Source organism: Neolamprologus multifasciatus, chromosome 7, assembly GCF_963576455.1.
Source record: "Neolamprologus multifasciatus chromosome 7, fNeoMul1.2, whole genome shotgun sequence".
Lineage (NCBI taxonomy): Eukaryota > Metazoa > Chordata > Actinopteri > Cichliformes > Cichlidae > Neolamprologus > Neolamprologus multifasciatus.
This window is the reverse complement of record NC_140445.1, coordinates 37,363,621-37,390,630: the sequence shown is the minus strand read 5'-3', so window position 1 is coordinate 37,390,630 and position 27,010 is coordinate 37,363,621. Positions and strand designations below refer to the sequence as shown.

General features: G+C 38.2%; 1 protein-coding gene across 4 annotated transcripts in view; it reads left to right on the top strand.

Moving 5' to 3' along the window:
- dcc (DCC netrin 1 receptor) overlaps positions 1 to 27,010 on the top strand; it is a 389,213-nt gene that overhangs the window by 99,213 nt on the left and 262,990 nt on the right. For all 4 annotated transcript variants that reach the window (XM_085168991.1, XM_085168990.1, XM_085168994.1 and 1 more), the window contains exon 2: positions 25,694 to 26,050. In XM_085168991.1, the coding sequence (XP_085025117.1) occupies positions 25,694 to 26,050 (357 nt within the window). The remainder of the gene's footprint in view (positions 1 to 25,693; positions 26,051 to 27,010) is intronic.

The window sequence follows — 27,010 nt, the reverse complement described above, 5'->3', positions numbered from 1 at the left end:
GGCCCATCCAGATAATGTCTTCTTTAGTGAAGTACTTGTATACTTCATTAAGACAGTGCTAAACTGCATACTGGAGGTATTACAACAGTATGGCTTTGTAATAGAAATATCCAAGCGATGATCTGGCCAGATCTTCCTTGAACTAAAAACAACTGGCTCACTATAAAGCAAAAAAAAAAAAATAAATCTCACGTTGAGCACTTAGAGATTTGCAAATCCTCATATAGGCTACAGGTAACACATAACAAGCTTTTCATAAGCATGAAAATGGCAGGTACTGGCAGACTGGGCCATTTGATGAAATAAAATACATCCCAATGTCAAAGCAAAATAATGAGTCTTTCATTTTATTCTTGTACATATTTCAATATCAGATCTTTGCATGCTTGTTAAAATTCAGAGGGAAAACTTATTGGTCATGTGGATTACCTTTACCTAAACATCTTAGTCTTCTGGCACGTGGCAAACTTTGTTTGTTTCTCAGAGGATCTCTGTCTAAATCTCTATTTTGATAAAACTTTACAGCTTCATCACCTTTAGCAGTTGCGTGTCTCTTTTCAGCTCAGCAACTTTATGCCTTTGCTCTTTGTCCATCTCTCCATACCTCTGCTGATGTGTAGATTCAAAATGCTGAGTCAAATCACATTCTTGAAAACAGAAATCATCTTTTGACAATCAGATATAAGAGCCTTCCTTTCCACCCACTGAAGAAACACTCAGTTTTCCACTTGTCTTGAAGTTGTCTGATTTCAGCATCAACATTCCTCTTTTGTGTCATTTTGTGTTAGTGAGGTCTTTAACTTGAAGCGGCAGTGCATTCGTGTCTGTGTGGTGTGTGCATGGATTCTGTTTCACTGTGCAGACCACAGCTATAAATAGGTGATCTTAAATTTATCGGGAATTTAAAGTGATTTCTGGCCTTGAGTGTGACACATGACTTAGAAAGAAGCACCTTGCTACAAATTTATGTTTTTTTTAATATTTATATTCCTTGTTAGAATTTTTCGTGTTTTTACATTTTAAAAAGTATAAAAGCAAACCTGCAAATTTATTGATGTTGACCTTGTTTTAAGATTGCAATCCAGATATTCAGCATTTATGTGTTACTTAATTTCTTTGATCATTTCTTGGTGCTTTATAAGTTTATCATTTCTTTTCTTTGTTGTTTTTGAGCGAGACCTTCACAATCCCCTTGCTAGTTTTCTTTTTCAAAAGGGAATTGAAATTATTTTGATTATGTCTTATCTGTCGAGTACTATAGAGGTACTATTATGATGCATAGAGTGTGTCCGTTTGATTTTTTTTTATATTAAATTGTCCTCCAAATTGTGTTCATTCTCTAATGAGTATTTTAAGGCCTTTTGACATATTTTTATTGAAAATTCTGGTAGTATTGGATTCTAGGACAAGAACTAAAGAGTCATTTTCCCCTCTTTAGTCTCCTACTATCCTTTGAGATTGCGGCTTTAATGTGACATATATGTGTGCAAGAAGAGTTGTTTCTTTGACCTTTACGATGGTATGGAATTCGTAGAAAATAGCATTTCACTTTGAGAGTTGCAACTAAAATATTATTACTAATCTGATCAGTGCTGTGGAATTGCACATAATACTGAATTTATTAAGACGACATAATTATGGAGGAACCGTTGACTTTCCATCAAATTTGTATTTTAATTTTCATGTCGTCTAATATCACCGATGTTCTGTTCATAACTATAACAGACAGAACCTCAAACTTTTGGCAAGAGGTGGAGAGTGCTCACTAGTGGTCCTGGGATCCTTCAGGATTGCATCTTTGCAGATGATGTGGTCTTCTTCTGTGTCATCTGGAAAAAGAGGGAACGCCTTATTTCCTGTATTAGGTGGATGACTTCAACGTTCAGTCTCACAGAAGGATGAGTGGAGTGGTAGATTCACTTCCTAATCTCAACTTTCATCATGAGCTGTGGCATATATGAAGTGGTTTCATTCATTATTGTGCTATTGCTTCTCCACATTCGAAGCAGCCGGTTAAGACGATTCTGGCATCAGACTTGCGCGGCTGTTCAACCAGGAGGAGACCCTGGGGCACAACCAGGAGAGATTATGTCGTCCAGCCCAAAGAATTGGTGTGAGATGGGGAGATGTAGAAGGTTATTAAAAATGATGGCTCATCACAGAACTATTTCAAGTTTTTATTTTACTATGGTTAAACCTGTGAGGTTTAAAGTGAGAATGGTTTTAAGGAAAAACTATTTTAACAGAATAAAAACTGTAGAAGCTGGTGTTCACACACAAGCGGAAAGAGTTGCTGAAAGGAGATGAAACATTAATAGGCTATAAAACGGGGAAGCTTCTTACTAAAATACGGAATCAGTTCTTTCACAGATTGTATGGGAATGCTTCAATGTCAAAGCATTTAAATGTTAAAAAAAAGGATAAAACCCCAGAGCCTTCAGGTCGAGCCAAGCTTTCACCTCGGTCTCGACACTAACACAAAGACAAGAAACCGCCTTCAGTACAGGCACCTACAATGATCTCGCACACAAAGAGGAATGATATGATTTCCTGACTGTTTCTCAGCAGTCGGTCCGATATAAAAACATACTGACAGCCAACACAGCTGTTAGCAAGCTGCACAAATCTGCAGAGTTTCTTTCTGCAGCTCAGATTTCTGCTGAGCTTAGACCTCACATCATTAAACATACAGCAACAGAAACCCAAACATCAGCAGGGAGACAAACACACACGCACTCATTTACCCAGCAAGCAACACTTTTAATGTGCCTTTCAAGTTAGACCCTGAACTGAAGCCTTTAAGGCTATTAACTCCGTGTGCAGGTGTATATTGTATGTTGTTGTATATTTCAGGTGATCTTAATGTAACCGCGCTGTCACACATACATGTTACTAACAAGAACCTCACTGCCTTCAATGTAGAAAAGACAAAAACAATCCACATTTTTTTCTTTGCACATATATTGTCATGTATAGCAAACCAAATTTAAAGCATTGAACTTCCTGCTATAGGAACTGTACAAATCCTCCCTGCAGTGCAACAGAGAGCCCTGCAAGATAATCTTTAATGAATACAACTTAATGGAGCTAAATGGCTAAAATAGTCCTTCACATCTGTTTCTAGAGAAAATCAACATTTTACTTAGTTTTCGCAAGGTTGATTATCGGTCCAGGCTGAAATAAAACAACACTTATTGAGTCTGTTTTGCTTACTTGAAAGCCAATATTGCCAATAAAAAAACTAGGATTCTGTTTAGCAGATTGTTCTGTTAAGGATTTATGACACCTATGATGGTGCCCATTTCCAAACAATAACTACATGTTAGAAGTTTAGTTAAACCACAGCAGAAACCCCCATGTGTGTAAAAGAAATGGTGTTTGAAGGTGATATTATCAAATGTCTATCAAAAAACTTCATTAAAATTGAAAAAAGCTTCCATGAAACATACACTTTTGGGCTATAGCCAAGGCGGGGCCCATTTATTTAGGGCTATTCTCCATATGGCAGCATTTGGAAGTCATTATGAATTACAACTCATTTGTCCCTGTGAAAATATACTTTGGCAAACATATAGAAAATGTAGAAAATCATAAAACTCAGCTTTTTAAAAATTAATTAATGAATTATTTTTTTACCAAGTCCCTTCAAAATCAAAGTCTGGACTTAAGTACACCTTTACAGGAATTCACATACACAAATGTTTGGCAATGCTAAATACCTGCTAACAGCAGTCCATGAGTATATAGATGGGGTACAACCTATTCCCAAGATTTTCATATTTTTAGCCCTTATGAGATGGATGAGTTGACCCTTTCATTTTAAATCAAAAGCACCGTTATTTTGAAGGATGGTTAAAACTCCCTTAACATAAACACGGACTCTCTGTAAGAGTCGTAAATATTCTAACAGATTCTATCCAACTGGCTAGCCTGAACCTGCTTTTGTTTGGAACAAAATAAAAAATGACACATTTTGCAGATTGGAAGAAATGTTGACATATGGCTTCATCTAGCTTGCAGTTACATTTGTTCCAGAACATATTTGTCAAAGTAAATTCACGGGATAGAAATGTTTGCAGTAGGAAATTAGAGGATTTCATGTCAACCCAAAGCATGTCATCTGACATTATCTACACTGCAGGAACCTTGGATGCCATGATGATTGACAGCCTCGTTTAATATGCTGAGTGTGAAGTGCTTCATGGACTTTTATTTTTAGTGTGTAAACACTCACCGCAGTGTGAACGTCACTCCACTTCCAGGGTTGGATGGACCGTGACGACAGTTGTCCTCGTAAACTGTCTTTTTACCACCAGAGAATGATGAATTTACATAAATCCTTTATGCAAGAAGGCCAGGCAACAAGCACTCATTTATTGTGTGTGTGTGTGTCTGTGCATGTGTGTGTGTAAATAAGGTCAAATCTCAACATTTTACTTTATTCTCATTAAATCCAAATGGGTCAGTGCGTGCAAACAGTGAGCAGCATGAAATCGATATCCAAACAAACATTTAGGGTATACACACATGTAAATTCATGCATACATACAACTGCACACATACACAACAACAGTTAGAAGGGGACTCAGAAATGTGATCAATAATATTGATCCACCCTGGCCTTGCGATGCTGAAGGCTGATGCAGTGAGGTAATCAGGGTTATAGCTGCCCACTGAACGGGAAGAAAAGTGGAGAGAATGATGGAAGGGATAAAAAATATTAGGCGATGAAGCAAAGAATAAAAGAGGGGAAGGAAGAAAGGAAGACTGGTAAGGACTTGATAAGGAGAAGAGCCAGAAATGATATGTGCAATGGGAGGAAAGTATAACGAGCTGGAAAACATATGACACGTTCGGCAAAATGTTCTAGAAGCTTGACACTTACAAAGATATCACACCAAAATGCCATATTTTGGCAAGTGATCATTACCATCCTCAGCCTGAGAACCCCAGGGCCTCTTATTGCTCTTGATGTTCTCATTGTTGTTCTTTCTGACTTTATACCTTGTAGTCAGCCATTTGAACTGTAGCCCTTTAGTTACCAGGTGTTCCACCCCATGTCCCAAACATTGTTCTCAAGGCTTTTTAATTCTAACTCTCAACTTTGTAGCTAGCATCAGCATTTTTAGTTCTTGCTATGTTTGTTGTAGTAAATCTCATTCAAGGATTTCAAGTCGTGCCTGCTCTCTGTTTCTTCCTCCTTGCTCTCTACTAGTGCTTCTTTCATTATTGTAGTTTTCTTCTTTGATTTAACAGTGATTGTAGAGAAAAATATGAAACATCTAAGGAAAGAAGGAGATGACTTTTTTTTGTTTATACAACTCAAACATAGCTGGAAATGGAAAAGGCTATGTGTGTCACCGTAGGCATAACTCCACAAGAGTGCCCTGGTTCATAGGCTTTAATATAACAGTCATGGGCCGTTGCCACTGGAACTCTAGACAGAGACTGTCCTCCCCCAGAGAACAGACGGATGGGTCCTTTGTGCAAGCTGTCATAACAATCTATAGTTAATTTTTTAGGTTAAGTGAGCTATTGCAGCTATGTGAATAGTTCAAGATAAAATGTGCCCTTGTTTCCTACTAGAACAGGAACAGAGCAAGTTGTATTTTAAGGCAAAGTATAAAATGTTGCTAATGCGAGTCAAGTAGCTGGACTACCCATACAAAATAAAATTGCACTGAAAACAGCCTGTAAACAGTGAAAGACTTTAATCCTCCCTAACTTTACCTCCCAATGTTTAATCACTGTACTTCTAGCCAACAAGTAATTCTAGATTGATTTTTTTCCATTCACTGTCAGTTATTATTGTTTTTTTCGTTCTTGAACGTGTAGCATTGAAACTGGCTAAACCCTCTAGCTGTTTATTTGCTTTAAGACCTGTTCATGTTTTACTCTTACAGTAATTGTTGCCCTTAGTTATTCTACAGGGTGGGCCATTTATATGGATACACCACAATAACATGGGAATGTTTGGTGATATTAAAGTCCTGTTTGTGGCACATTAGTATATGTGAGGGGGCAAACTCCTGTGACCATGGTGGCCATTTAGAAGTCGGCCATCTTGGATACAACTTTTGTTTTTTCAATAGGAAGAGGGCCATGTGACACATCAAACTTATTGGTAATGTCACAAGAAAAACAATGGTGTGCTTGATTTCAACGTAACTTTATTCTTTCATGAGTTATTTACAAGTTTCTGACCACTTATAAAATGTGTTCAATGTGCTGCCCATTGTGTTGGATTGTCAATGCAACCCTCTTCTCCCACTCTTCACACACTGATAGCAACACCGCAGGAGAAATGCCAGCACAGGCATCCAGTATCTGTAGTTTCAGGTGCTGCACATCTCGTATCTTCACACCATAGACAATTGCCTTCAGATGACCCCAAAGATGAAAGTCTAAGGGGGTCAGATCGGGAGACCTTGGGGGCCATTCAACTGGCCCACGACGACCAATCCACTTTCCAGGAAACTGTTCATCTAGGAATGCTCAGACCTGGCACCCATAATGTGGTTGCTGGAAAAACTCAGGGAACATGCCAGCTTCAGTGCACAAAGAGGGAAACACATCATCATGTAGCAATTTCAAATATCAAGTGGCCTTGAGGTTTCCATTGATGAAGAATGGACCCACTATTGTTGTACCCCATATACCACACCAAACCATCACTTTTGTTGTTCCAACAGTCTTGGAGGGATCCATCCAATGTGGGTTAGTGTCAGACCAATAGCGGTGGTTTTGTTTGTTAACTTCACCATTCACATAAAAGTTTGCCTCATCACTGAACAAAATCTTCTGCGTGAACTGAGGGTCCTGTTCCAATTTTTGTTTTGCCCAGTCTGCAAATTCTGGGTCATCCTCGTTGAGATGCTGCAGTAGCTGGAGTTTGTAAGGGTGCCATTTGTGAGTAGCTAATATCCGCCGAAGGGATGTTCGACTAATGCCACTCTCCCGTGACATGCGGCGAGTGCTACTCTGTGGGCTCTTGCTACTCTGTGGGCTCTTGCTGAATGAAGCTAGGACAGCCACTGATGTTTCTTCATTAGTGACAGTTTTCTTGCGTCCACATTTTGGCAAATCCAACACTGAACCAGTTTCACGAAACTTAGCAAGCAGTTTGCTAACTGTAGCACGGGAGATGGGTGGTCTCATAGGGTGTCTTGCATTGAAATCTGCTGCAATGACCCGGTTACTGCGTTCACCAGATATCAACACAATTTCGATCCGCTCCTCACGTGTTAACCTCTTCGACATGTCAATGGCTGTGAACAAAGAAAAACTTGTAAATAACTCATGAAAGAATAAAGTTACGTTGAAACCAAGCACACTATTGTTTTTCTTGTGACATTACCAATAAGTTTGATGTGTCACATGGCCCTCTTCCTATTGAAAAAACAAAGGTTGTATCCAAGATGGCCGACTTCTAAATGGCCACCATGGTCACCACCCATCTTGAGGAGTTTGCCCCCTCACATATACTAATGTGCCACAAACAGGACTTTAATATCACCAACCATTCCCATTTTATTACGGTGTATCCATATAAATGGCCCACCCTGTACATGTTCTAGCTATTCTAGCTCCAATTATTGTACTATTGTTCTTTTTCTAGTTGTGCCATTTTTTGTTGGTTGTGCCTATAAGTATGTTCATTGTTCCTGATATAAAGCCAGATGTACTTCTTGTTGTAACTCAAGGCTGAGTGGTTATACTCACTCTAAGCGTTGGAAAATCATGCCTATGAATTCTCAAAGACCTCTTCTCCTTCTAGTTTCAGGTTGGTAATTATTCCAGGCCCTAGACTCCATAGTTTTTTTGGCTTTTAATCTAGCATGTCTTGATACATGAATACGAATCTTATATAACAGTCATATGACATAGTTAAACAATTTATATTGATTTTACTGTCACCCGTTTTGGATATTTACACTGAGTAAAATTCAACAATATTTTTTTTCAATATGAGAGCAACAGGCCTTGTAGTTGTTGAAGCTCAAGGTTTTCTAGTAAATTCTAGTACTAGGCCTTGTGATCATGTAGCACTGACCTTTTCCACTACTGTAGAGGTTTGTGGCAGCATTCATTTGGAGACAGATTGCTGGACCGTCTGACTGAGCCACACACTGCTGACCTTCCACCTCTGAAAATGGTTTCCAGCTGAGAGACATTTTCTCAGCATGGAACCAATTTCAGTTTCTTCCTGTTCAGTTTGCACAGGGACGGATCTGTTACAGAAACTCAACCTGTGAGAGATTCTGTGTGTTGTAAAAACCCACATCAGCAGTTTGAATTGATGAAATTACTTACTTACCAAAACTTTTAATTAGTGTTAAAGATTTCCTAAAGAAAAGCAGATATTTGCGTTTTTTTATTTATATCATCAAGAACATTTTAGATAAACATTATTATTACTTGACATTTAAAGTGCATAGAAACAACATTTATTTAAACAAAAAACAGGATAAAGACAAATTGGGGGAAAGGAGAGACGATTAAAATGCAAACTTAAGTCTGAGGAGGAAAAATGAATTAATGGCTTTCGAATGAAAACCCCAAACACGTTCACACTTCTCTCCTTCTCTGATATTTCTTTTCATCCCGGAGCTTTCGGCTCCTATGTTTTATTTCCCGACTCTCTGCGTTTTCAGGATGTGAATCTGTGATCAAAGACGACTAAAACTGCTTCGACATCGTTTTCGCTTCACACTAAAGATTTCATCCCTGATGCTATCCTGCTGTGAGCAAACCAGATTGGTCTCTGAATACTCTTCCTCTCTCTGTGATCACATGACACCTTGGCTTATTGATCAGCTTGTAATGATTATGAGTGATTAGTAGCCTTTTTTTAGGGTTATTTTCCAACAGAGCAGGATTTGGTGCATTCATCCCACTGAAATACTTTCTGGGTTTGGCTTATTAAAAAGGATTTAAAACTGCTTGTTTGGCTCAGGTTTTACATTTTACATTAACATTACCAACGCTGACAAGATTCACTGGCAGCTAAGCACTAACACCTCCTACAGTTTGTCTTCACCACTTCCCTCAGTCCTGTGGTACACTTGAAAGGTTGAAACCTCTCTCTGGCCTTCTTCAGAAATCCAAGCTATCTGCCTGTCAATTAGACCCTTTTCCTACTAACTTAATAAAAGCTTGCTACTCTCTCTGTCCACCATAATAAATACTATTGTTCCTTCCTTCCTTATCTCTAGTATTGTTTCCTCATTTCTCAAGTCAGCTGCAATAACTCGTGTGCACAAGTAACCTGTAGCAGATCCCAGAAATTTCAATAATTTCATCCAACCTACCCTTTCTATCTAAAAATCCTTGAGGAAATAGTTGGTTCACAGGTTCATGCTCAGCTGTCTGGCAATAACCAGTATAAACAACTTAAGCTTGGTTTATTTTCCCTTCATAGTACAGAAACAGCCCTGGAAAAAAAATCGGTAACGAACTCCTTTTGACAATTGACAGTGACTCTTAACCATTCTCATCCTCTTAGATCTGAGCACAGCCTTTGACACTATAGCTCATAACATTCTTAATATTAGTTTCCATCGGTATGCTGATGACACCCAACTCTGTGTCCACCAAACCTATCACCACGCTCACATCCATCACCCTCTGTGTTTGTCTCCAGGAAATCAAATCCCGATTTTCTTGTAACATTCTCAAATTGAACAGAGATAAAAATCAATGTTCTCCTCATTGGCACCAAATCCACTTTGTCTAAATATAACAGCTTTTTGCTCCTCTCATGTTAAGAGTCTGGGTGTCATCCTGGACTTCATGCTTTCTTTTCAAGTGCACATCAATAACATCCCTAGGTACTCATGCTTTCATATTCGTAACATTAATCACCTTTGTCCATGTTTCACACACAATATTACTGCCATCCTTTCCAGACCTTGCTTACATCTTGCATCAATTACTATAATTCTCTTCTTTTCAGTCCATACATAAACTTCAACTGGTCCACATTTCAGTTGGTAGCATGATCACCAGAAATTCTTCCATTGGTCACAATATACCTGTCCTTCAATACCTACACAGCAAATTCAAAAGTGTTAAATGTTTTGGTGTTAGTAGTCTTAGAGTTAATTTTACTCTAAGTAGAGTCACATGCTTTTAATGTAACTCTGAGGTGTAAAATGATAGTAGTTAAAATCGAGTGTTAAAAATGAGTGTTTCTATTTCAAATCTGGAGGTGTTACAATGGAAACATTAACTCTTGACCTCTTAACTCTGAACTCCTACAGGGGCTATGACACCAATAGAGTAAATTCACAGACTCCGCCCCCAGCACGGCTCCAATCGAAGCTGAAGTGAAGCCGTTTCAGAACATTTTGCTCTACATATTTGAGTTGTTTGCCATGCTTGGTAAGTCATGTTTTCAAAGATTGTTTCAATTATTATTATTAGCTTTTACTTCTGTGGCTCTTTGGAGTTGAGACAAAGCTGTGTGAAAGGCATTAGCCATGTTGCTCGCTGATAGCACCGCTCGCTGTTTTAGCTAGCTGAAAGGTATTGTTTTCGGCAAATACCACAGCCTTGAAAAAAAGCTTGCATGTGAATTTTCGGTTAAATTTTTTGGTCAAATACACCTAAAACAATGTCTAGAATGTGAAATGTTGGTATAATGGTGCTACTTGAAGCCTGAAAACGATCTCCCATAAAAAACGAGCAAACAGCAGTAGCAGATGTCCTGACTGGGTTCTACGTTAGCATTTAGATCCCTCCAGAGTTTTGTGCACACGGTTTAGGTAAAAATGAAAAAGGTTGAGGTTTTACATTTAGTTCAGTACTACCTGTTGCCTGTGTCCTTATCTTTTGGGAAAATACTTTACACAAGTAATGGCTCAAAAAGGATTCCTTTTTTTTTTTTTTTTTTTTTTTTTTTTTTTTACTGTGCTGCAATTGATTTGTGCCATTAATTAGTGTCAACTAATTTTTATTCAATCTCCACATAGGATATGCTTGTGAAGATGGAATATGGGGGAGAGCAGAAGTGCGTTGAAGTTCCACAAAGTGATGAATGAAGGACATGCATATTGTATTTTTTATTTATTGAAATAAGTGATGAGAATGCTGTTATTTGCATTTACCAGCTCACCTATGTCAGACCTTTTGATAAACGAAATTCTAATGAAAGTGAGAACATGTACACTGTTACATCTTTCAGAAAATGTTTTGAAATTGTGGTGCACAGTTCAGAATAAATGTTTTTCAAAAACCATTGCGTCTTTTTAGTAAATGTTTATTTCCAAAAGAAATTTCTAGAAGTTCAGAACAGTAAAATTCCCGCTTTTTAGAATTAATTAGAAGATAACTCTTACGTAGTTAAACTAAAATACTCTTTGAGAGTTAATATATAAACTCTTAACACCAAGTGTTAAATTATCAACTCCAGAGAGATTTGGTGTTTAACACTAAATCAGAGTTAACATACCAACTCTCCAAAAAGAGTTAAATTAACACTCTCTGGTGTGGACCCATATAGACACTTTAAAAGTGTTGAAATCAAATCTGACAGTGTTAATTTGGACATGCTGGATTTGCTGTGTACAATGGCTTCCAGTTAAATAACTGTATTGATTTCAAGATTCTACTCCTCGTCTTTAACGTAATCCATAATCTTGCTCTGCAGTACGCTTCTGAACTTCTGAACAACAATACACCCATTTGCACTTTCAGGTCTTCTCTCCATCTCACTGTCCCTTCCCCCCCATTTTACTATTATGATTACCATTCTGCTAAGAACATTTTACATATCTATGGAGATTGACTCACTCTGGAGCTGCTTCCAGTGAACATTAGAGGAGGTTTCTTTGAGTTTCCTGGTTAGCTTTAACTGTACAGTTTAATTATACAGTTACATTTTGCAGCTGCTTATCAGTAACAATGGAAAAGCTACTGGTGTAAAGAGGGGATTTGTGAGTTTGACTGATAGGTAGCATAATAACAGCAGTGGCAGTATTGACCCCATGCTCGGGAATGTGTTTGACTATCTCATATACCTGTGCTGGGCATCTGGAGGGCAAAACAGTGAGCAGCTGTGAACGGTGTAAGCTTGTTATGTAAAACTTTATATTCAGCAATGTATTTTAAAATTTACCACATGTTTTAATGTCCATTAATGTCCATTAAAACCAAACTTTAGATCAAACTGTGAGCCTGTCCAGATGACTTTAACCTTATTTAACCTCACCTTCCACCTTCATTTTAGATCTAATCAATATTTTGACCTTTTACCTCCAATCGAAACACAACTCAAGAAAAACCATGAATTTTAATTTAATCTCCCACTAAAAGTGATGACCCCATCTAGACAAAACTCCTATAGTGAATTCATAAACTCATTAATAGTTAATCTGATGGTGATTAATCTGATTGTTAAAAGTTAATTAAGTACAAATACGTCAGTGGGAGTGGGGACAAAGTGGACCTGAGGTGTCATTGTCCCGTGTATCAGTGGGTGTCAGTGACATGTATGACATTTATTCTCTTTGTACTGGGACAAAAAGCTATTTTAAAATTGTCATTTATGAATTTGCATGTGTGTGTTTGTGTGTGTTATGACAGCTACTCCCTTCTTGCCACTTTGACACTAAGCTACCCTGTTATTGTCATTGTATTTTGTGTGTGTGTGTGTGTGTGCGCACGCACACACACACACTTATTACACACACACACAATTATACAGACAAGCGCGCGCGCTTGTCTGTATAATTGGCCTCCTGTTGACTGGTTGGTAATTGTGTCTGACAGCAGTAAAGGTCCCCGTTAACAATGTGCAGACCAAACACTTATTGGTGTTTTAACCTGCAAACACACACACACACACACGCACACACACACATACATTCACACACACATAAGGGGGTGTGTGTTTTCCATTTGGTCCTTGTCAAAATGCATCCACAGACAGCAGTGACACTGCATCCCATGAGACAAACATGATCATATTCACTGTACAAGTGTGTGTGTGTGTGTAGGTGTGTTTCCTTTCATTTTGTTTCCTTTTTTCAGTATTTGTTCACATTGTTCTGCCATTTTTTTGACAGATACCATTTTCTTTTTTTCTAAATCAGTTTTGACGTTATCTATGTTGTCTGCAATATAAATTGCTCTCTCGTTCTATTCAGACCTTCAAACAAACCTGATGAAATGAAGAACCGCTTTGAAATGTTTATTTTTAATATTGTTTTTAGAAAGTAAAAAAAAAAGCTGCTCATTTTTGACATTAGAGTTTTTTTCACTCACATGTCAAATTTTCGATTGTTGTTACTTACTGTTACTGTTGTTGGAGTCTACTATTATACAGGCGGCTTTTTCAGATGACTGCTTTATGGATAATATATTACTGACAACCACTTAGCAGAGGCTCCTGAGAACTAAATATTGCTCTTACATCTAACTATGTACAATCGTCTAAGCAGGGATGACAAGCTTATGTTACTTTGTGGGACGCATACAACACAATTTGATTTCATAAGTGGGCCAGACCATTAAAACTATGGCCCAATAACAAATAAAAAAGACAAGCATATTGTTGCTCTGAGGAATGGCATGGCATCATGGCAGTTGGCTATTCAGTTGGCTATTCAGTTCTTCATTTCTACTGTTGCCAAGTGCTGCTCATAGTGAATAATCAGGCTATTGGGGTTTTCTCTCTATTAAGGTAGAGGCTTTATTTTATTATGGAAAGTGTCTTAATGTGGATATTGTTGTTAACAACAAAAATCTCAGACACTTTTGAATCTGAGTGACCTTCATCTCAAAGTCAAGGTCAAACGTCAAGTTTTCTGAAATTCTTGTGAATCATTTAAGAAGGAAGTCACCATTGGTGAATCTACTAACTTTGGATGAGTGTGGATCCCAGTGTCCTTGACCTCAAGGTCAGAGGTCACAGGCCAGGTTTTCTGAAACTCTTTTGAATTTGATAACTTGAGAACGCAGTGACATAGGATTTTGAAATTGACACCATATGTGTATCTACTAGAAGGTTGATGGGTAGCACTGGTGTTGCCACTATGTTTTTTCTTTAATGTTATGCCTTATCCTTTGCTTTCTTCCTTCGGTGTAGTACGACAGGCCATGGATGATGTCTTTGTTAGTGAGAAGGTCGTAAAACTGATGAAAACCATTAAAATAAAATCAGATAGTTCTGCTCTTGCAATTCTCACAGTTTCAAAAGTCACCCCACCTTACACAAGCATTTCTACTTGTCTAAGTAGAAATGCTTAGTAGATTCTAAGTGTGAAGTTGACATGAAAGTGCAACAACTTCAGTTTTTCTCTTTACTTTTTGAAGTCTTAACCTTCAAAAAGTTTTTAATATGTTCTTTCTCCATCACTGAATACATGCAATCATTTTGCCACGTACGTGTCTCTGTCTCTGACTTTATTCCACTGCTGTTTAGAATAGCATTTAGCTGTTTAGAATAACAACAGATGTCTTATAACATCTGTTGTGATTGTATTTATTTAAGGTTTCACTTTTAGTTCAACTAAACCAAAGCAATTTTCCAAGTGTTTCAGTATTTCAGAGCTCTGATTGCTATTTGTTTTTTTGGTTTTTATTCGATACCACTTTTAATATGTCTGAGAGGAAACATTTCAGCAAATACAAGCATCTCGCTGACACATATCACGAGAAGATTAAAAAAATGCTGCCTCACACCTCTTCACAGAGCTTCACACATTCAGTAAAAATCACTTTCTGTTCATCTGAATGTGTTGTGCACATACGCACACTTCACCCGCTCTGATATTAACACCAATTGGTCTTAATTAGCCTAGTCCCATTCAGCCTGCTGTGTTTCCTGCTAATTACTGTGAGTGTGTGTCTTTCTGTCAGCACAATCAATTGCAGTCTGTTTCTTTTCAGAGTGTAAATTAAATTAACGATAGCAGATGTTTAAACACTTATATAAACACTTACAAAAATATTAAAGCTTTCGCATTTCCTTTCCTTTTTTCCCTTTTTCGGCTCTATTTTTAGACTTTTGTGAAATAAAACATAAAAAACATGGACCATATAAAATTAACTTTGTACACATATATATAACTGTTATAAATCAGCAATGATTGCATGTTTTGTTTTTTGAATCTCGTGATATCTTTGCCTGTCACCCAGGTGACACACTGGGTGTTACCCAGTGTTACTGGGTGTAATGTCCTTCATATTTTATTGGTATTTTCGGTATAGTTTCAGTGGAGCTTCTGAAAGACACCCTAGTAAAAGCTGATATTATTGATCACCTTGATGTTTTCCCCTACCAACTTCTCTAAAAAACACAGGGATTAATGCATAAAAGCTCATTGTTAGCTCTGTATTCATTTTATTGGCTTAGTAGTTGCATAATTCACAGTTGCAAATAATCCTTATTTATGTTAGACTGAGCCTTGGTGCAGGCCCTCAGTTCATCCTCTGGATGAAAGAAGCTATTTTAGCTCCCATTTTAAGTCAGCTGTCTTTTGATTGGCTGCCCCATATAAAACACGAGGTGAAACAACACCTGGGCAGGGATTCTGTGATCCTCTCTGTGATCCCACAAAGAGCCCTGAGTAGTCTGAGTGTTTGGAGCTTTTGGCTCACATGGATTACTTGTACATGCTCTGAGCTTATCATTTGAAATTTTGGCCATGTTTTATGTGAACATTCACCATGGAAACTGGAGTTATATTACAGGAAAAATGGAGAAGTAAAGTAGGCCTCTTTTATGCTACAGTTACACAGCTAAATATAGGGACCACAATTTTGACCACTCACAGTCGGTTGCCATCTTCAACCATATTTTAGAAGATCAAGATAAACATAATAATAATAATAATAATAATAATAATAATAATATAATGTCTGTGAAGGTTCTCATTATATATTCAATAATATATAATATAGTAGATCACCGTGCTATCAGTCTGCAATTGAATGGGGTCAAGTTGGCAATTATGTGACAATATAGCAATTAACAATAATGACTTAGTGATGATCACAAAACTCTTACTGTCTTACAAACTTGTTGTCATGTACTGTTGTTGATATTTATAGTACATACACAGAAATTCCCATTAAAAAATAATTCACTACTTACATGGACTGGATCTTATATAGCCCAACTTAAGATGTGTCTCATTCACTCCAGCACATTTTTCTATGACATGTGTACTATCAACCTAACATTCACACTCCAGTGGATGGATAACAGAATAACTTGGGGTTAGTATCTTGCTCGAAGATATTTGACATGCAGACTGATGCAGTCAGGGATTGAACCCCCAACCATCCAGTTGGTAGATAACCTGGCCTACCTCATGAGCTACAGGCAACCGGATACCGCCACAAATAGTGACACATTTACTTTAGGATGGCATTTTAACTGTATAATGTGATAAGTATTTGGCAGCAGTGGAATACAATCAAAGTACAACCATTTAAGTCAAATCCACTATTACAAACAGATGCATCCCAGACGAGTTGCGCTCATCAGCACAGACTGACTTAGAGTGCTTGTAAAATGTTAGAGTACTATTATTTGCAAACCTTCACCAATCTGTCTGAGAGTGATTGCAGCGAGTCTGACTTAAACTGTGATTGTTTCGACACAGGTTGCCTCCCACTGGTTCACTTGTGCAACCGCCTCTTGATCAAAATTTTAAGCCATCCTGTTTTTATTGCGTGTCTAGTGTGACAGAGCAGCTGAATTCAAGTAATGCTGAACTATTTCAAAATAAAGTATTCCAGTCCATGACTCCTATTGTTGCTGTTGTAGTTTCTTTGAGCACTTCTTTTTATGATCTCTTAACAAGCAAGAATAAGATGTTTAATTGAAGTGATTTCCTTCTGCTGCCCGTTGACTATGGATTGGTTGGTGCGTTTGGTGAGCTCAGCTGGGAGATGGAGGGATCATGGGAGTTTTAACTCAATGAGACACGGAGGGTGGACAGCAGGTGAGGCTTGTTAATAAAGGCTTAATGCTAAACATGCACACACTGCTGTCCAGCTGGTGTCAGAGCTCACTGCAGATGGGACCTTAACAAACTGAGTGCCTACATGCATTGCTAATTTTGGGGGTGAGGGTATATAAATACTGTATGTTTGCACAGTGTTGTAGTGAGGACTCCGAGACGGGGGTCATGGTGGAGCCAGTATTTCATGCTTTTGACCAGCCCACTTTTTTGTGGTGAAACAATAAGATAAATTAAGCTGTCGTTCAGTTCTTATTGTCCAGCAGTTTTTATTGAGTTAATATTTAATATTAGTGATTGGAAGTTGATATTGATATGCTTATCTATTACTTCAAGATGACTCGCATCTAACTCGTCTGTCTGCCTTTCTTTCTCTTTTTTCCTTTTCTCATCATCAGACTCTCAGCACTGAATGGTGTTGAGAGCCACAAGCACACAGCAGAGACTTTACATCACAGAGCAGCTACTGATTCTGTATTATTATTGAGTGACTGCACATAAAAATACCGCTATTCATAATGTCCTCAAAGAATACTTTTATTTTTCTTTAAATGATCTTAGAGGCACCCTGCCTCTCTGTGTTATCTGAATGAAGCTCCAACCTTGCCTTCTTAAATGCTTGGAAAAGTATTTAGGAAAACAGATGGATGGATTGAAATTTTGAGGCAAATTGTGCGAGACATTGAGTTACACGAATAACAGCCTGTTTGACTAAACTGGGAATTGTTGCTTGGTAAATTTGCCAGTGTTGTTGTCAGTAAAAACTTACAGATTTGATGTTTGGGTTAAGCCAGCTCTAGTGTTTTTAGTGATTGACATCTCCATCGTCCTTACAGACCCTAATAATGACCATATATTACATAATGTATAAGCACTTAAACAAACATGAATGTTTTTTTTTTTTATGAGGGATGTTTTCTCATAAACTGGCCACAGGACCATTGAATTATAGGGTGTGTTTAGTTTTTCACACGACTACAGAGGGTCCTGGAAAAACTGTCTTTGTGCACATCACCTCTGCTCTGAAGTTTGGCAACAATGATTTTTGTTTCACTTTTGAGATTTTAAGGTAATTGCACTGACACTAATCATGACGATTATTCTTAATGTGCACAGAGACAACAAAAACCTGGTTTCCAGTCAAAGGTACGTAAAAGAAAAAAACAATCAGTAAGTTGCTGATCAGACAGGAAGTGGTGCCAAAGTCTGGTGTAGCTCTGGGTGTCAAGAAGATATGAAGAAAGTGGCTGTGTGCTGCTTCTGTCAGGTTTCAGTTAGGTCACTTTGAGATGAGTCAGCTTGTGTGATGATGCTTACTGTGTGACAGCGTGAGCTTTGACTCAGTGTGTAAGGGGTCAGACCTCCATTTAACTCTATCAAACTTTCCTTTTCTGCTTCACTTTTCACTGCTTCCTGCTAACTTAGCACTTCTTTTCCTCGAGTTCATTCTTAGAGGTTCTACAACTTTTTCAAGCCTAACAAGCAGAAATTTTCAGCCTTCAGCAATCACAAACGTTTGCTCCAGAAAATAGTGCATACATCCAGGTTTCTTCTTTTTCTCCTTCTTTCTTGTGTTATTTGTCTTTCATTTCAACTCAGTTAAATTAATGACATTCAATTACATCCAATTTTATTCGCAAAAACACTCTTGGTATTCTAGTCTTGTTTGAATTAATTTTAAACAAGCTTTTTTAAAATTTTTCAACAGATTTTGATTCAACCTTAACCCTTTCATGCATAGTGGTCACTACAGTGGACAGCTATTCAAAGGCTTATTGTATTTGTGTCAGTGTTGATGGTATACTTGCAGATAAACCACTATATTGGACACTGATGTGTCACTCGATACCGTGCCACCCACTCAAAACGTATGTTGTCCACCTAAGTAGACATGTAAAAAACTCTTTGAAAAGTACATACTTAAAAAAAATTAAGTTCAAAAATATTTTTTTCATGCCTAAAGATGAATAAAAAAAACTTAACAACTGAAAACGCCTGAATTCAAAGATTAAGGGCTCGTACCCAATACTCATTTATAAATTGGCAAATGGATGCCAAATAAGTGCAGGAATTCTTATAGAAACTTAGTGTACACAATGTACAGTATATGTACAACAGACAGAGGTCTGTTTTTGGTCACATCGCTGTGCCCCATATACCACACAGACATATAAACAGTCTCTGACACCATCTGAACAACCCCGAACGTTGACTAGTCCTTACTCACTATGACCTATGTAATATTATAATATCTACACCCTCACTTGGCTCTCAGTCAGTCTGAAAACTGCATCACAATGTAACTCTAAACCTAAACACAATATAACTGAAACAATGATCACAGCACAACAGAAAATAATTTGAATTTAAGAAACATTAGCAGTATGTCTCTTTGCACTCTCCGTTGCTGTACTGAAAAAAATCAAACTTTTAAATAAGTATGAACAACTTTACAACTAAACTTTTCAAGCTTCACATGGTTGAAATGCTGTTTTTTCATTTAGCAACACATCATTGGTTTATTTCCTGATATGTTGCTGCTGTCTGATGGTTTCATGGTTTGATTGTGTATAGGAATTTCTTTTACCTAGGTATTTAATCGCATTATGTTATTGTATTAACATGTCTGACACTCATACTTGAGACAAATGGTAGGGGGTGTAGCAAAGATGTTGGGGAAACAGGAACTCCAGAGGACCAGTCTTTTGTCTCTTGAGGACTCTGGGAAGTAGCAAGGGAGTGTGAACCTTAAGGTGTGAAACAGCTGTGTACTGCCTTTTGTTCCCGGAGAAGGTATTTAACTGAGAGCCATGCTAGGCTCAGTGAGAACTCTGCTGACCGTCTGTCCCGCGGCCATGGAGGGCTCCACAAGCTTGTTTGTCTGTTCTTTGTGTGCATGAATTAAAGAATGTTAGCTACCGCTCACCGCTCGTCTGCAGGCTTTATTTAAGTGAAAAACTTCCACAGCAATTGTGACAGAGATGGGTTTCCTTTTTTGGGCATCCTTTTCCTTCCTCTTCCTTCCTGCTGCCTTCTTTCAGTCAAGCTGATTCTCTGCTGGCAGGCAGCAGCTGGCAGAGACTTCAAACACACACACAGTATCTGGACGTTGTCCAGAGTCGTAATGCAGTCGTTTTCTGTTTTTTTTCCCAGACACTAACCCACAGTGTCAGCCACTGTGAGAATGCGTGCGTGTGTGTTCAGATGGTCTTGGCTGTTGTCCACCTTGCTGTCAGTGACTCTCATCTTATCATTTAAACTCCTGGATGGCTCTATATCCTTCCACTTCTTTACCTCTGTGACAAAACTGACTAGTGGCGTATCTTCCATAGAGGTCTTTAGATGGCTTTTCTCTCCTTGCTAACAAATTTGTGATCTGGACCAGGTCTGAAGTGTTTTGTTTTGTCTTGTAATGTTCTGTTAAGTGTTGAATATTTATTCTTCTGCAGCGTGTTAATTAGCTGCTCCAGCATTCAGGTCAACGCGTTTTAGGATCTTGTAATCAGCGGAGACTGCTATGGATCAGGATCAGTGTGCTTCTATATGGTTTGAATTATTGACCTTTATATGCTTTTGAAGACAAAAGCATATAAGTACAAAAAATATTGTGAATGCCACGAGATTAACAGGTCTTAGAGTTAGTTACTGAAGACTTGAAGGTTTTTAAACATCTAAAATTGAATGCATAACCAAAGCCTACACGATTTAGTAATATTTCATATTGCATGTTGCTCATTTTTCAGTTTAGCTTTTTATCAGGATTAAACTGAACAAACACACAGCATCTCAGCTGTTGAATTTCAAGTTTCATCATCAGTTCTACTTCACTAGTGTTACGGTTTGGAGGAGGACTCAAGCGCAGGACTCCGGTTCTGATGCTCACAAGAAGGATTTATTTACAATTCACCAGGTGTATATACAAGAATGTGCGGGGGGTTGCTATATACAGCTGAGTGAGGGAAGAAGGGGTCTCCAGGGAAGTCCAGGGGAAAAGCATGCGTTCTTCAAATCATCCACACACACGATCACAGGCTCACACTCCGACACTGCCACACGGGAATCACACGGGGGAAAATCCAGGAAGCTCTGTAGACAGGGAGACAGGGTTAAGTACGACGCACAAAGGAAAATACTCTTAACTAGACTTGCTGTAGCTTGACTTCACAAACGCGTGGTAGACAACGATCCAGTGATGAACAGCAGTCACCTCCTGGTTTAAATGCTGATCGTCTTAATGAGACCCAGGTGTCTCATCTGCCAAGGGCGTGGGCCGAGGGCGTGAACCCACAATGAGTTCCACCCCGGCGAGAGAGAGAGAGAGAGAGAGCTGATCAGCGTGCAGCTGATCCGCCTGGCCATGACAACTAGTATGATCTGGGTGAAATGCTGCTTTCTTGATTGAATATATACAGGCATGCAGGGATAAAGGAAGATAGGATGTCTCTAAGTCTGAGCCCCTGTATACTGTAGAGTGACTGTCATCAGTTTTCATAGACACATCAAGCAACTACAAAGAAATGTGAAATTACATCAAAAAGGAACAAAGGGACCAAAAAAACAGAAGCCAAAAGTCCACAAACGGAAAACTAGTCCAATACCGAGAGACGCACATCAATCACAAAGAGACCCAAAAAACACAGAGGCAGGAAAAAAATTACAAAATCTCCAAAACATAGACACTGAAGTGAGACCTCAAGCAGCTACAAAGAGATGCAAAATGACCAGAACGAATTGTAGATTCAGAAGAACAGCCACAATTACCACAAGGTAACAAAAAGAAAAAAAATCACAGACATTCAAAATGACCACAAAGAAGCACACCAACTGCAGAGCGTTGTAAACAGACCATAAAAGTGTAAACACACAATAAAAAGAGACAAATACAAAAAAAATGTAAAATGACTGCAAAGATGTAACAATCCACACCAGGAAAAAAGAATCAAATGCAAGAAATGCTAAAAAAACAACAACCACAAAGACACAAAATGACGAGTGAAAATCGTGAAGAAGATTGAAAATCCACAACCTGAGGAAGAAAGAAGAAATCAAACACATGTCAACAAACACACTTGCTTATGAGACTGTAAGCAAAAACCAGTGGGACCAAAAACAACCATATGACCACAAACAAGTGGAAATTCACTAAAATGAGCAAGAAATCAAACAAAAGGTGACAAATCAGTAAAAATTCACAGCAAAAGGAAAGAACAAAAGATTCACGTTCACCACAAAAAGATACCAAACTAGTGTGAAGACATAGACTGACCACAACGACAGACAAAAAAACCCTAAATGACAGGAAAGGGTTTAAAACACAAAACAGTAAATAACAATAAATGATAAATATTCATCAATCGCAAAGAGATAAAACACATTTCAGTCTGGCCAACTTGCTCCAGTGGAAGCAGGGAGCGAGGTCTCATATCTCTGCCTGTCTAAAGGACTTTGACAGCATGTATGTTCAGTGTTTGGATAATCTGTGTAGAAATGCACAAGTATTGTTCTTAGAAAAGCTCTTAACTTGTGTAATCAATATATACTTAGAAGCTAGACTCAGAATGCATTTATCTGATTTTAAATTGCTGTCAAGACTGCTCGTTATCACTCTCTCTACAGTCTACTTTTATTTTACTTGTTTTTTACTTGTTTTTTCAGAGTCTTTGCTTCTGGCATATTTTAATTGTCAGGAAATAAAATCAGTGAGGAGAGAAATCAGATGCAAGTGGAAGGTTTTCATATTTTGTCAAGTTGACACAAACAGTTATTCATTACGTTTTCTATTGAATCTTGAAATTGGCACCAAAATGCTGGTAACATTCTCCGTACTCACGTTTAATCATCTTATTTTGCCCAACAAAAGTCCAAAATTGAAAGTCATTACATTTATTGACTATAAACATTAAAATGTGAAAATTATCAAATTTGAAAAGCTGGAAGTGGAGAACTGTCATTCTCAGAAATCTTTTAAATGACTCATTTACTGATTATAATAATTGCCGCCTGTCAGCAAATCAGTAAAACCCGAATTTCTTCAGTTTCACTTATTTTATTAACTTTTTTTCAAATTTTGTCTATTCCCCATACATTTATAATATATATTTAATATATATTAATTTGTATATATTAATTTTATGCTGAAGTCATACATATTCTGTGTTATGACGACAAGATTTTCTTGGTGTACTAACACTGTAAGAAAAATATATGACTTTCTTTTAACAGAAAAAATCCTAAAAGTTCATAAAAAAATATGTCTGGAAGAGTTTGTGGTCAAATAATAAAGTGAAGACCGGCTTCATGTTACAGATGAAATATGAAGATAAAGTGACTGAGAGGCAACAAAGAGAGAAGAAGAGAGTAGAGACGAAGGCTGAGCAGAGACTGATAGCATCAAACTGCAGGACAACGAGGACAAGGACAAGCTGATGAAGTGACTGACTCTGAGCGTGTGTGTGTGTGTGTGTGTGTGTGTGTGTGTGTGTGCTGGAAGTGAATACAGATAGAGCTGTCAAGATAGTGAGTTACTGATAGAGAGAGAGGGGGACGACTGCTGAAGGAGAATCAATAAGAAGGAAACCATGAAGGAAAAGAGAGCGCGAAAGAAGAAACAAGAAAGGGAGAAGGAGCAAGATTGAGATAAACAAGGGATGATGGGTGGGGAAGGAAACTAGGATGTTTTGGAAGGAGTGAAGGATCCTCAGGTATGGGTGGGGGATTGGCTGCAGGCGGAGTTACCTGTGATACCTGTGATGTTGCTCTTTGCAAGATTCTTTTCTGTACTGTATGTGTGCTGTTAATGTTATTGTCTCTCAGTATAACACACTTTAATACTTTTAAGGCCTTTTGTTTGTTAATAAAAGGCCCTTAAAAAGACTTTAAGCACCCTTAGCCACGCTCTCTTAGCCTCAATATGACAGATGGGTTTGCAGGGTATCTGCCAGGTCTGTTGTTTGGAGAGATGAAGGTGGGAAATTGTTGTGAGTAACAGCTTTGTAGCAGCTAACAAGCCTAAATTAAGAACAATTAACTTGATTCTCACCATTTTTTGTTTTGAAGAGCCAGTGTTAAGTGCATTAGAATAAAGTACCTTTGGTTAATTTGAGTTGTACTGCACATGCATCTATAAATATATATATTGGGAATCCGTTGTTGGTTGACAAATGTTTCAATTAAATCGTTTTATTCACTGACTGTGATGTTTGTTGGCATCCACCTTGTACGTGTGGTTTCAGATTCATTCTGGTTCTGTTTTTGCCTTTTTTGTTGATAAAGTGCCAATCCACAAGATAAGTCATTTCACGGCTCTTGTTATAGTGAGGTAAGGAGAAACCTGATAATTTGCAATGAAAACACACTCAGCACTATATTGTTATCCAAGAAAAGGATGTTGCTTTGCTGAAAGCAAATCCCAGTTCTTAGAGATAAAGACTTTTTTATGAAGTGTTGTTCGTTTTATTTCTCCGGTCCCAATTGGAACAGGCCCAACTGGGATTAACTTTTATACAGAAGTTTTTGCTCCGATTAGTTTTCCTATAGGAGCAACTGAAATGAAAAACACAAAAAAAGAACATCTGCTGCTCTTCAAAGTCGACTCTGCGCTGTGACGTTGTGATTCCAGGTCGTTCTAAAGCCTCCATTCAGGTTTTCCGGGAAATGCGGAGACGTTGAACGGCGGCTTTGACTGAACAAACTGCCTCTCTGATCACGATGAAAGACGTTTAAGCAGACTCAACATCAAAGAAGGGAGGAGATGCCGCCACTGCTCGCCTTTCAGCAGATTAAAGAAAGTCTATAAACCTAAAAACAAAGAATACAGCAGGTTCCTGTGGCTTTGATAGCAGTGATGAGTTATCCTGCTGAGTGAAGCTCTACAGGTTGGGGGTTAATACTCAGAGCCACACTCTCTTCTCTGAAGAGACATGTCTGGCAAAGCTAATGACAAATATGGATAAAAACGTGAAGCAAAAAGAGGATAAAGCATTAGAAAATGTATTAGAATTCTAGTCCTGATTGATCTGCTTTAGAAAACAGAACAAAGCCCTGAGCAAGGCATTATTGGTTTGGAGTTCAATTTTGGAAAAAAATGACAGGAACAAAAGTACATAAAGCTACAAAAAGAAGCAACAAGATGCACCTTTAACTTCAGTCATTCTATATATGTATATATAATGCATTTACTGTCACACTGTGTGGGCAGTTACTGGGTTTGAAATTTGTTTTAGGGGTTGATGAATTAGCTGTTATACTTGTTTTTTTGCTGTGGAAATATCAATCAGTGGTAGATGTTTTGACCTGTGCTACGGTATACAAATTGCTGATTCCTGAGGCGTTTATTTATTAAATGAATTATTTCTACAATGTTTATGATGATTGTCTGTCTGCTTTTGTGATTGTCTAGTTTAACCGGTGAATACGGGCATCATAAGTGTTGTCTTCCAGAAATGTGCCCTGGATGTATTTGTATAGAAAGAGAACAGTACAGACTGAACACTATCCCCTCTGAGGATCTTTTAGCAATTTTGTGCTTTGCATTTTTTATGATTTAAAATCAGCATAATATGAGATTTATTTATATTTTTATTATTTATAAGTATAAATAATTAAATAGTGATTTGCAAATGTGTGTTAAAGCACACCTGTATTTGATGTAGATGAGTTTATTTGTCCTGTTGGTGTCTTGCTTCCCTCTAACTCCTTATCTCCTTTGCTTTTTCCTGCAGCCTCAGATGCCTCCTCATCTTCTTCCTCCTCGTCTGGTCTTGGAGGTTTTGTGGACTTCATTTTTACCCAGGAGCCTCAGGACACGGTGACAGTACGCGGCAGTGTGCTGCAGCTAGACTGCCAGGCACAGTCAGATGCCATGGCAGGATCCCCCACCATCACATGGCGTAAAGATGGAGTGCTGCTTAGCACGGTGGTCGATGAGCGACGGCGACAGCTGAGTAACGGCTCGGTGCTGGTGCAGAATGTGATGCACTCGCGGCACCATCGGCCCGATGAGGGAGAATATCAGTGCCTCGCCACGCTGGATGGACTGGGAAGCATTGTAAGCCGGACAGCAAGAGTGACTGTGGCAGGTAAGAGACTACTTGGTTTTAGAGCTGAACAAGTATCTATTCATTCAAACAGACTCATGAACTCAAAATGCAAAAATGTGATTTCATAGCTCACACTTAAAAGTAGTTGGTTTCTCAGTTTGAAGATCCTGTAATTTTCAGGAAACTATGAAATCATTTTCTTTCTCATGTCTACAATCATAACAAGTTCAGTAGATAAACCATTTTCACTCAGTTCCAGATAGTTTAGCTTCTTCGATATAGTTTTGTGAGCTAAACCTTTGCTTTGTGAGGGCCAAATGCTCTGGGAACTTTTGATCCACAGTTGGCGGATGAAGATGCTAGATGTTGTTAGCTGAAATTGTGATTGGCTGAGTCTTTAGCAAATTGCTTTAGTCACCCATACTTTGTCTGAAAACACTCTTCAAAAAAAGGGCTTTGAAATAAAAGCTGTGCCTTACCATGCATTTATATCAAGTAGGTTAGACTATTGTAAAACTTTATTCACAGTATAATGCAAATCATTGGAACAACAACTTCAACTCCATCACAATGCAGCAACCACTGTCCTGAAACTCACATGGAAATGTGAACATAACACCCCAGTACTGAAGTCCCTTCACTGGCTCCCAGTTCAGTCCTTTTAGAAAAGCAATGCAAGCTCACAATGCTTTGACCCTTCAGTACATCTCCGACTGGTCGGTCTCTATAACCCAATCAGACCTTTCAGGTCACCAGGTGCCGACCTGTGTTTTTTTTTGTGTTCCCAGTATCAGATGTGTGCTCAGGGTTCTCTCACTGTGGTCTAGTTTGTTGGAACAAGCTGTCTGCTGACCTGAGGTGTGTGTTTCATTAAAAAAACACACACTCAAAGATTTTATGTGATTTTATATAAATACACATTTTTTCCAGAGGCCACTGACTGGTCCATGGGTCTGCTTGACTGGGGCTTTAACAGTCGATTTCACAGCAAATGCCATC